Source organism: Corylus avellana, chromosome ca5 (assembly GCF_901000735.1).
Source record: "Corylus avellana chromosome ca5, CavTom2PMs-1.0".
NCBI classification, from domain to species: domain Eukaryota; kingdom Viridiplantae; phylum Streptophyta; class Magnoliopsida; order Fagales; family Betulaceae; genus Corylus; species Corylus avellana.
Genome location: NC_081545.1, coordinates 36,452,125 through 36,463,362, shown reverse-complemented (window position 1 = coordinate 36,463,362; position 11,238 = coordinate 36,452,125). Strand labels below are relative to the sequence as shown.

At 38.1% G+C, this 11,238-nt stretch overlaps 2 protein-coding genes and 1 long non-coding RNA gene across 4 annotated transcripts; 1 reads left to right on the top strand and 2 right to left on the bottom strand.

The window, feature by feature from the left end:
* The first annotated feature begins 402 nt into the window (after positions 1-402).
* On the top strand, positions 403-881 carry LOC132180346 (uncharacterized). Its single transcript, XR_009440135.1, has 3 exons — positions 403-515; positions 604-700; positions 795-881. It is a non-coding gene; the product is annotated as an uncharacterized LOC132180346 (long non-coding RNA).
* A 224-nt stretch (positions 882-1,105) lies between these two features.
* LOC132180345 (LRR receptor-like serine/threonine-protein kinase RPK2) lies at positions 1,106-5,510 on the bottom strand. Of its 2 annotated transcripts, none has more exons than XM_059593139.1 (3): positions 1,966-5,510; positions 1,336-1,438; positions 1,106-1,194 (listed from the first exon to the last, which is right to left on the bottom strand). In XM_059593139.1, the coding sequence occupies exon 1, from the start codon at positions 5,142-5,144 to the stop codon at positions 2,046-2,048; it is 3,099 nt and encodes a 1,032-aa protein (XP_059449122.1). In that variant the 5' UTR covers positions 5,145-5,510; the 3' UTR covers positions 1,106-1,194; positions 1,336-1,438; positions 1,966-2,045. The 2 variants fall into 2 exon arrangements, with proteins under 2 accessions (XP_059449122.1, XP_059449123.1); XM_059593140.1 differs by having other exon boundaries at positions 1,118-1,199.
* Positions 5,511-6,802: 1,292 nt separating this feature from the next.
* Positions 6,803-10,700, bottom strand: LOC132180530 (uncharacterized). The gene is made up of 7 exons (XM_059593400.1): positions 10,351-10,700; positions 9,398-9,599; positions 9,159-9,239; positions 8,892-9,012; positions 8,450-8,746; positions 7,405-7,470; positions 6,803-7,181 (listed from the first exon to the last, which is right to left on the bottom strand). The coding sequence occupies exons 2-7, from the start codon at positions 9,589-9,591 to the stop codon at positions 7,092-7,094; spliced, it is 849 nt and encodes a 282-aa protein (XP_059449383.1). The 5' UTR covers positions 9,592-9,599; positions 10,351-10,700; the 3' UTR covers positions 6,803-7,091.
* Positions 10,701-11,238: the final 538 nt, after the last annotated feature.

Genomic DNA, 11,238 nt, shown 5'->3' with positions numbered 1-11,238 from the left:
TAAAAAACAAAAAGGATATATCGGGGCTAGTGCGCGAAGCAGTTATCTCTATCCTCACTCCTCAATCTCAAGCTCATAAGGACCTTGACCAACTTCTTAGGTCTTTAACTTCATTTTTATATGAATTTTTTTTATCTAACAATTGTTCAACAATGTTGGCGTATCACTTCAAATCAATCATTGGATTTTTTATTTATTATTATTTAATAAGAGGATTAATCTAAGAGTTAGTCGGGAGAGTCATGTCAATTTTATTGGATAGAATTATAGTATCTAGTATTTCTCTTTGTGTATATATATATATATATATATATATATATATATATATAATGTTGGATCTATATTTTAATCATATAATTGTCCAACATATATTGAAACCCCACTTTTTGATAGAGGTACAAGGTGTTTGCTTAACTGGATCAGGCCTTTATATTGGAACCCCAGTATGTGATGACCTAAAAGCTCCTCGATCACAAACCTTTGTGTATCAGACCCAAACATACAAAGGCAACAAGGTTCTGATAAAATCTTATTGATGCAATGCCAAGTTGCATTGCTTCAGTTAAAACCTTTACCGAGAATTGGGTTTTCTATGTTGTGCAGAACATACTTCTGACCGAGCTGAGTTAAAACTCTGCCAGAGAGTGAATCCATGATTCGAGCTTGGTAATCATCTTCAGCTTGAGGATCTGATCTGATGGTGTTGCCCTTTTTCTTTTTTTCTTTTGTTTTTTTTTAGGCTTAGTTAATTTCATATATTTTCAGCCCTTTTAATCGTATTAGTTATGCTGCAGAAATTATATGCCTTTTGTGACCCAATCCATGGACCCAGAAATTCGAGCAACAGAGCCTAACTCCTGAAGAAATTGATGGTTTTGAACTGAATTTCATTGCATACCTATTTTAGGTACTGTGCCTGACTACAACTTCTTGTAAACTTTTCAAGGTGTCTTTTCCTTTGCTCTCTTCTTATAAAATTTCATGACATACAAATAGATCTTCTACATACAATGCCAACTCAAAATTGTTCAATCCTGTAAAACTGCTGTAAGATTCTAACAAGGGTATTATTGATAAAAAGTCTCATAGCCATGGTGATAAAATGTTTAAAGTCCAACTAGCTGTTTGTATAATGTACACCATAAATTTCAGTTGAAGATTTCGCATGCTCTACCTGCCGCAATAACCTGCAAACTGATCTTGCAGAAAAGAGGTAAACAGTTTTAATAACATGGCTAACATGTTAAGAAAATCACTAATAGTACAAACAACTTTTGAAAAAAAATTAAAGAGAAAAAATAAAAAGAAAGAAAGATCATGGAAACTGTTTAACACCTTAATAGTGGGCAAAAGGATCACGAGAACTCAAGTCCTAGCAGCCACAATTCCACTGGAATTTCACCTACGAACAACCGCAGGAAAATGACGTCTTGTTTCCCTGTCAAATTTATTCCCAATTGATCATGAGAAGTGAACATTGGGCAACACACATAACACCAACAGATTACACATAATGTAACATAAACAAGATACATACGAGTTTATTATAGTGATTTAGTGGAGTGAGAGAATAAGCTGAACCTTTAGAGGTATTTGATGTCATTAGTCACTATGTTTCTGAGTTACCAGTGGAAATATCTATACAGAGGAAGATTTCATGTGTTTCTATATGCTCTTCACTAAGAAAAGTGCATCCTAAACCATTAACTGAAGAACTACTGAAATACTGATCATAAGCTCATTTAAGTCAAAGCAGAAAGAGGGGGGAAAAGTTCAAATCTACAAGATCAAACCTGTTTTTTTTTTTTTTTCATGAATTTTGAGATGAAAATTGTCAAGTTTATGTGTATTATAAGTGTGTATCTATGCATGTATGTGTCTTCATGTATGTGTAAGAGCATATATTTCTATGCATGTATGTGTGCATTTTCCAAAAGGAGCTAGCGTCTAAATGACAGTGATCACCTCAATGAAAGGAATATCATGTAGACATGAGCAGCTTCACCTTCCCACGAGTGTCTAGTAGTAGTTATTGTGGGATGTTTTTAATTTTTCAACTGTTTCAATTTATCAAGAACCTGCTTCATTGATGGCCGAATGGAAAGCATCTCCACCGTGCAAGTTGACGCGATCCTTAAGAGTCCTAACAAATTCTCCTTAGGCCCTGCTTCCCATAATTCAGGAGAAAACAGCTCAGAAAAACGGCCTTCCTTGATCAGCAACTTGGCCCATGTCACAATATTGAACCCATTCCCGTAATCCGAAAATGATGGATCAAGTGACTTTTTCCCTGACATCAGTTCCAACAGCACAACACCAAAGCTATAAACGTCAGCCTTGTGAGAAACCCTGCATGTGGTTGCGTATTCTGGTGCTACATACCCAAAGGTGCCTGCAACATCTGTTGTGGCATGGGTCTCAGACACTTCCAGGAGCCTAGCCAACCCGAAATCTGACAGGTAGGCATTAAGCTCCTCATCAAGCAGGATGTTGCTGGGCTTTATGTCCCGATGAACTATCCGGGGAACACAGGAGTAGTGAAGGAAAGCAAGGGCCTGTCCTATGTGACTTGCTATCTTGTGGATAACCATCCATTCTACATTTTTGCCTGATCTGTTATGTATGAAGGTTTCAAGGTTTCCACCAGAAAGATAATTGTAAATTAGGAACATTTCAGCCTCTCCCACATAATATCCAATAAGAGTTACAAGGTGCTTGTGTCGAATTCTTCCTAATGTTCTTATTTCTGCATCAAATTGTTGAATGCCTTGAAACCTACCTATAGAGAGCCTCTTCACAGCTACAAGGAAACCTGGGACCAATTCTGCCTTGTAAGTTGACCCAAAGCCACCTCTACCTATTAGATTCTGAATGCTGAAATGCCCAGTAGCTCTAACCACATTATCATAACTCAGTTCAGTTGGAGCATCTGCAAAGGTCACTAGTACTTTCCTTCTCAAGCTTGTGAGTCTACCAAGCTGCTTTCTCCTCCCAAAAATAATGACAAAAACTATCAGTAGGAGTATACATAGTGCAACAGAAGCAGAGGTTACCAAAGCGATTATGAAATACTTCAATTTTCTGTGTCTGTGCAACTTATGAACTTCAAGTGGGACAGGAAGCTCAGCTGGTGGGAAAAAGTATGGATCTGGGCAAGAATGAAGGTATCTGTTCCCTATGAAGGAATTGCAATCACTCAAGTGCTGAAGATGTGGAATATGACCAGAAAGGTTGTTGAAAGAAACATCCAGTTTAGTAAGACTAGAGAGGGCTGAGAAAGAAGAAGGTATCTCCCCAAAAAGTCTGTTGTGATCGAGCAACACAGTTTCAAGACTAGAGGCATTTCTCAAACTCGCAGGGATAGTTCCAGCGAGAGCATTGTGAGATAGATCCAAAACCGAGAGAGAAGTCAGTTGACCAAATTGAGAAGGGATTGCTCCTGTTAAGCTGTTTCCTCCTAGAAGCATCCATTTCAGATCTTTCAGCTTCCCTAATTGATGAGGCAGAGGCCCAGACAGTTTATTTCCACTCAAGTCAAGGCGTTGAAGCATAGTCGAGTCACCAATACCAGCACCAATTGATCCACCAATCTGATTGTGCGCTACTTCAAACTCTATTAGCTGCAGACAGTCAAGAAGCAGTGCTTGATAAAGTCCAGCCGATAGTTGGTTTGCACTCAAATTAACAGAAAAACTCTTGAGACCATTGCAGTTTGAAACTATCCGACCAGGAAGTTGCCCATTAAACTTGTTATCATTCAAAAACAGTCTGTACGAGAACTTACGATTGGTTGCCAAGAACTCGTCTCCTAGAGAGAACAAAGGTAGTGAACCGGTGAGGCTATTACAACTAAAATCATGAATGATTACAGAAGTCACTCCACAAAGGGTATTAATGTTGAAGTGGGCATTCTGAATATCATCTTCTTTATCTAGGAAAATAGGATATTGTCCATAAGAGATCATCATCACAGTAGCAACATCACAGCTGCCTTTCTGAAAACTTGGAAGAACACCAGATATGTTGTTCCGACTGATGTTGAAGTATGCCATACATGGAATCCGCAGCTGAGAAGGGAGGTACCACACCAAATTGTTTGAACTCAAATCCAAGAAACCTAGATTCTTACACAATCCCAAACTTTCTGGTAGCACACCAGTGATATAATTCTGCCCCAAGTTGAGTATTCTGAGCGAGCACGAATTGCTCCAATCACCTGGTAACCGTCCACCAAGGTTGGCTCTGGGAGCCCACAAAACCTGTAAGCTCGGAAGCAACAAGACTCCAGAAGGAATACCCCCCACAAAGGCATTGAATTCATCCCTAGAGCTAGAGCTAGAGCTAGAGCTAGAGCTATCCCCCTCAAGTACTGAAGAATCGCCAACCAAATTAGTCAACACAAGAACAGACAACTTGTTGCAATTGCCAAGCTCTTGTGGGATCCTTTCAGTGAGACTGTTCCTAGAAACATCGAGAACCCGGAGCTCGGAAATCCGGCCAATCTCTGGAGGGATCCCACCTTGTAATATGTTCCCATCAAGCAAAAGGGTACTCAAGTTCCAGCATTTGCCAATCTGGGGGGGGATATTATCGGTCAGAAAGTTATGAGAAAGCCTCAGATGGTTCAAGGTGTCACATTTACCACTCACCGTAATCATAAGCCTACCAGAAAGCAGGTTGTTGGATAAATCAAGGACTCGTAGATTTCCTAAACCAATCAGTGTATTGGGTATGGGACCAGAAAGCGAATTGCAAGACAAGTTAAGCAAGCGTAGAGAGTGAAGACGGCTTATCTGGGTGGGAATGTTGCCGGAGAAGTTGTTACCTTGAAGCTCAAGAACCTCCAAAGACCGGAGATTTCCGATGCTCTTCGCGATCCTGCCGGAGAGCATGTTGTTCGGAAGGGATAAGGAGATGATTCTTGGGGAAACGTCGTCGTCGCAGGTGACGCCGTACCAGTGGCAGTGATGGGTGGAGGGGGTCCAGCTGGAGAGGAGGTTGGAGGGGTCGAGGGAGACCGCGTTCTTTAAGCTCAGAAGCGACAATGCGTCACTGGGTGGAACCGAATGAGTGGGAGCAGCTTCGGAGAAAGCGAGTTTATATGTGAAGGAGGAGAAAATGATGAGCAGCCATGGAAGAGGCATTGTTGTGTTGCAGGCAGCTATCGGAGAATTGATATTAAACTGGTCAACCAATCGAGCCACTGACTGAACCGCCTGAGAGAGAGAGAGAGAGGAAGTAAAAGCTAAGCATAAAACGGTTTTAACAGAGCAGAGAGTAGAAGAAGACAAAGAATAGCCGGCGAAAGGAACGGGAAATTGTAGATGACGTTGTCACATCACATGCATCTTCTAAACTCTCTCTCTCTCTCTCTCTCTCTATATATATATATATATATATATATATGCATACACTTGCAAAGTTGGAACTTATGTTTCAACTCATTTATTACAAATCCTGTAAACCTATTTTTTAAATAAATTACTCTATAAAATGTAGAGGCCCTTAAAAAAATAAAGTAATATCACGGAGCTTCATATTCTATACTGGGAGCCGGGAGGAGGATTTGGCAAGTGGTGGTGGTGGTGTATTTGAATATTATTTTTTTAAAAAAAAATATATATAATTTTCTTTTTTTATTGTTTTACTAAAATTTGGCTAATCTAATGGTAGTACGTAATCTTACACGTAATGTGGTTTAAATGGTCTGGACAAGAACTGTGGAGTTGAAGCGAAGCCGTGCAACTTGATGCCTGCCAACGCCATAAAAGAAGATTGGGTGGATTTCTTGCTTGGAAGCTTCTCTTCACATGAGTCATTGTGAATATACAAAGATAATAACGGAAGTCCCACATGTTTTCTCATATTACATGCAACACAACTACACAACGGTTAATTGCATACAGCAGACTTGTATATTGCATGTTAGGATCATCTTTCTCTTTCTTGGCTAAAAATTGAAAAACCAGTCTGGATGGTGCATGTAAAGACAAAGAGAAAATTATAGATTATAGACTACTAAAAGACACAGAAAATTACTATAAAGACACAGAAAATTATAATCCAAATGAGAGGAACCCAACAGAAGCCGAACGTTTCCTCGGGGACACAAGTCTAGACCGTGAGCCACGAATCGAGCTGAATGTTTGTCAGTTGCCAGTTGCCAGTTTCTTTTTTTTTTTTTTTTTTTTTTTTCTTTTTTTGTGAAAACCGTAAAAAAATAAATAAGATTCTCACATCAACCGATATATAGGCCCCTCGTGAAATATTTATATTAAATTATGATAAGAAATAAAAGGTAAATAATGAAATCGAAGGTAAAAAAATAAAGAAAATAACTACTTTAAAAGATATATATATATATGATAAGTCTGACACTCGAGCGAGCAAGCGGCCTGTGGGTGACGGTGAGTCCTAGAAAATGTATATTATTTTGACAAATTGGTTGTCAAAGAACAGAAAAAGACAAAAACAACAACAAATTATGGAAAACAAGCTACTAGCCGATGGTGCCACGGGCACACTGCAGATCCACCATAAAATTAAGCATCGTTAAGCAAATTAAATGACTTTGACCCCATTCAGCAACAATGTTTTAGAACCTTATCAACCGACTAAAAAGAAAAATTGCACAAGTAATTCAAGTCTTTTACCAGGAAAATATATATATATATCAGAGAGCAATGCATGCAGCTCTCCCATAATCAAAAATACAATTGCGGTGTCTACCACTTCTTTCACTATTAAATCGCCAAAATTCTTAAAAAAGAAACCAGGCTTATCTGAATGAAAAGTTGAAAACTATCCAAATTAATTTGGGTCAGATAATTAGATTTCAAATTGTAATGTAATTAAAAAGATGTACACCCACGGTCCCAAACAGCAACAACAACGCAAAAACAAGTCAGTCCCATAAATCCCAAATCTATTATGTATTTTCTAGTCCGCTCTTTCTCATCATAATCTCTCATGAATCAGATGTCAATGTCTGTAGTGGACACCCTTGTCCCAAGTAAGAAGAATAATGCAATTTTCCATACCCCACTTTGCCCTAACTTAAGATCCGGCATTGAGTGTAGCAAGTAGCAACATTAACCATCTTTCTCTGCCAGCTTTTTGCCTCCGCGTGATCTCTTCCTTTTCCTTCTGCTTCTCACAGAATTTTCTCCATCTTTCTTTACCTGTATTAAGCTCCAATGTTTCAATATCAAGTTGAGAAATTAAAGATATCAAGAACGTAGCATTTTACTTCAGCTCAGCAAAATCAAATATGGGGAGCCCAATACTCTCTTGGCCATCATAACAAAGTATAGGTTTTAGGCATAAATAGAAAATAAAACCAAAAAATAAAGTGTAGAAACATTCCCTCTCCAAAAAAAAAAAAGCACACATCGAAAAGTTCACCTTCTCCAAAACAACACTTGGTTTTTCACAGCTCTTCTTCTTCTTACATGAAAGTGGGTTTGGGCCCTGCAAAGTTCAAGATATTGTAAACCATAAGCATTACAGACAGTCATCTTAAGAGAAACAGTTGCTTATACCAATAATAGCACAGCACCACAGTAAATTCAATTTCTACCAGTATAATTTATTTCAAATAAAACAGATTGAGCTGTGATAGTTAATGATGACACATGTGAGAACGCTGAAACACTTCTATTAGCACCTGATCTATGCACATTTACATTCTTCTCATTATAATAATGTTGTACAAGCTCCAAATCTGTTCTATCCCAAAAGACGTAAATAATTGCTAGCTATTTACAACTTCTCAATTAACAAGTTCTCCTAAATACCTTTTAAATCTTGAGAGGCAGACCAAAGTTTATGACCTAGGTAGGTAAAATAATGCATGATAACAGGCACAAATTAGCTTATCATGACCATACATCTGTAATTTGACACTTTAGATAAATTATCATTTAAGCTTTGAAATTGAGCAAATTCCAGCTTTGCTCTGCATCTTTTAGCCCAAACTGCAAAGCATAATGTTAGCTTAATTAAGTTATACCATCCATAAGATATAAGTACAGGCATTTTCACTCTGAACGATCAAGGATGGCAGAGCTCAATGTACAATCAAGACATATACCCCACTTAAGCTTATCAAAAGGTGTATCTCTAGTTAAAGCACTGACCATATATAGGACCCTTACTATTAACACCATAAATGCCCTGTGATAAACACCCTGCCCTTCTTCAGAACTTCCATACCAACTTAAGGTATGAAGAGTTCTATTTCTATTGGAAGTTTAACATTTCAAACTAACTTTGAGATGTACAGCCAAGTTAAAAGGGAAGGAATATTGAGAAACAAGAATCAAGGCTTTGAAGCAAGGAGTCAAAGATATCTTTTCTTTTCTTTTCTTTTCTTTTTTTAAAAAAAAAAGAAAAAAAAAAAAAAAAAAAAGGGAATAAGAATAAGAAAGATGTGAGTGTAGAGCACAACCTTTGCTTTCTTTCTCTTAAATTGAACTTTATCCTTCACATCCATTCCCTTTCTTGCAGTTTGTGGCTTTGCTAAATCCTGCATCCCTATTTTTTGGTCCACAACAGCTTCCTTTTCACTAGAAGAATCATTTGCTTCCTCATCAGCTGACCTAGTCTTCTGTAACATCTTATATTCCCGCTCGGTCATATGCATGCGTTCTTGTTCAGAAGTTTTGACAAACTGACGTTGAAACGAAGATGGAGGTTCAAGGAAAAGAGAATTTCTTAAAGCAAATATGACAGGGACTCCTGGAACCTGCAAGTGAATAGACAAATCAATAAAAATCATGCATGTCAAGAGAACATTTAGGGCATGTGCTGCACGAATCAAATCAAAGTAGCTAACAAACCAAAACATGAAGCATCCATATTGTATCCGACCAAAAACAAAAAGAACTAACCTCGTGAAACTTCTTCCGCAGATCAGTGTCCTGACTAGCAACAAAAAAGTGCTCAGGATTATTCTGTCCAATAATCTCCGTGATGCAAGCATCAGCACTTCTACTTTTCTCATGATCACATCTGTAGTTGAAGTTTAATCCAAGTAAGGAAAAAGCAAAAATTCAGTGCGAGACTTGGGATACTTTAAGCCATATAATTGGTTAGGCTTCTAAAAATTAGCCCACCATATACTTGAGAGTGTTTGTTTGGGAGAGAGGGAAGCTGACCTGGCAGTAATGAGCTGATGAGCAGCCTCAAGGGCTTGATAATAGGAGCTACCAAGTCGTTTCAACTCAGCAAGAACACATCTGAACAATATTTCAGCACACCCAAATGGGAGGCTTAACGGGATCAATACCAGAAGAATGGATAAAACGCTTATTAATCAAATATTGGGCAATTGTTTTCATAGTAATTACTTGAATAACAAACAAATAAAAGAGAGTGAAAGGAAGAGAAAGGAGACCTGGTGGTGAAGAGTTTGACAGGGGCACCAGTGAGGATGGTGGAGAGAGCATTGTCGGCAGGTTTGATATTATTGGCAATAAGGTGGTGCACAAAGGTACCATCACATAGGATCTTGAAGGGCTGTCTGAACCCAAAGCACGCTGTGTAGAACCTCACACTCTTCCTGTGACGCCTCTGCTTTTTTACCCTCATCTATTTTTCTTTTAATGTAAAAATAAAAAAAAATAAAAAATTAAATAAAAAATTAAAAATAAATAAATAAATAAAAAGTGAATTATAGACTGGGAAACCCTTAATAGGAGACCCAAGAAACACAACGTGAATGAATAAACAAAAAGGTTTAAAAGCTTTAAGAGGAAAAATTATTAGCAACACAGAACAACCCAGTACATTCTGATCATCCGTCTTCAATTTCATTAATTAATAAATTATTGTTGCTGTAATACAGTTATGGTTGGCTTCTGGATTGCGGGTCAATGACTAAGTGTTGGACAGCCTTTCACAAATGGCCTGAACGTGGGTGACTGAAGTATAACTAAATTTACCACCACAGAAGAACTCCTACAGCTTTAAACAAGGAAATAAGAGGACATATAGTGGTCACTTTCTCATTCAATTAATGCTTTGTTTCACAAGCAGAGCACAACAATGACTCTCTCTTCAGAGCATATTATCCCTGAATTCATAAACATATATCTCAAACTAAATTATAAATTAACCATACAGTTAAATCCACATCAACTATTATTGCTTCTCACAGCAATGCCTTTTGATAATCCTCACTTCCTCAGCATCAATTCCTCTAAATTAAACATATGTACATCAACGTATTAAACAACATCCACGCGTGTAACAGTTAATGCTATGCACCTTTTTTATTTGTTCATTTACATTCACTTAATATTCAGTCTTCGCGCAACCAAACAAAACCGTAAAGCCAAAAATAATTACCTGTGAGCAGACCCAAAAAACACAAAGAAGAAAGATTCTTCTTTTAGTATTGCTACCGACTGAACTGAGTTCCGCCCGCCCCGGTCCTTAGTAGTGTTGACACAAGGAGTTGCAAAGGAGAACAGCCCCCTGTTATTTGCAGAAAACGAGTTTGATTTCTGTCAAAGAAGCATGATTAACACAGCCTGTAGCGTGAAGGCATTCGAATAGAGGGAGTCTGAGGGTGTGTGAGTGTGACGAACAAAACGAAGGACGAGGAGTGAGGAGGGTTTTAGGGTTTTGGGGGGGTGTTTTGTGGCGGTGAAGACGACGTCGTCGGCTTCGGGGAGTCGGTGAATACTGGATGTAAATTGTAATCACGGATTTTTGAGCATTTTTTTTCACCCGACCCGCACCCCCTCTTAATAAGAAGGGGGTGCGGGTCGGGTTAAAAAAAAAGAGTGGGTTACTGGGTAGTGGGTACCTGCTTCTTTTCCAGGCTTCTAGCCAGTTTGGGCTTTTTTGTACAGAGTGGCCTTTGATGATGTGAGACGGGCTTTTCAATTTTCTTTTTACTTTTCCTTTCAATATATACTCCATTTTGAGGTCAATAAGATAGGGGTTAATAATGCTAATTATTACCCTCACGTCCTAATCTCATTCCATGAGTTACCAATAACATGATAGTGTTTATCAACCTTTTAAGATTTTTTTTTTATTTTTTAAACAATGATTGATGTGAAGGGCTTTAAGCACCGTCCCGTTCAATCCAATGAAATGAGGGTGTAGATTTGTCATACCTCATTCCACTAACTTGATGTGAAAGTGCACATTTTCATTTTTCATTTTTTTTATTTTAACAAAAAAAAAAAAAATTGATGTGGTAGGAAAAATGGCTACCGCTGCTAT

What these genes read in the sequence shown, in the direction of transcription:
- LOC132180345 (XM_059593139.1), bottom strand. Translation starts at nt 5,144, where the DNA reads ATGCCTCTTCCATGGCTGCTCATCATTTTCTCCTCCTTCACATATAAA.
- LOC132180530 (XM_059593400.1), bottom strand. Translation starts at nt 9,591, where the DNA reads ATGAGGGTAAAAAAGCAGAGGCGTCACAGGAAGAGTGTGAGGTTCTAC. An exon ending in GTCAAACTCTTCACCACCAG is followed by an intron (nt 9,240 to 9,397) that starts GTCTCCTTTCTC and finishes AATATTGTTCAG; the next exon opens with ATGTGTTCTTGCTGAGTTGA. An exon ending in TTAAGAGAAAGAAAGCAAAG is followed by an intron (nt 7,471 to 8,449) that starts GTTGTGCTCTAC and finishes TGAACTTTGCAG; the next exon opens with GGCCCAAACCCACTTTCATG.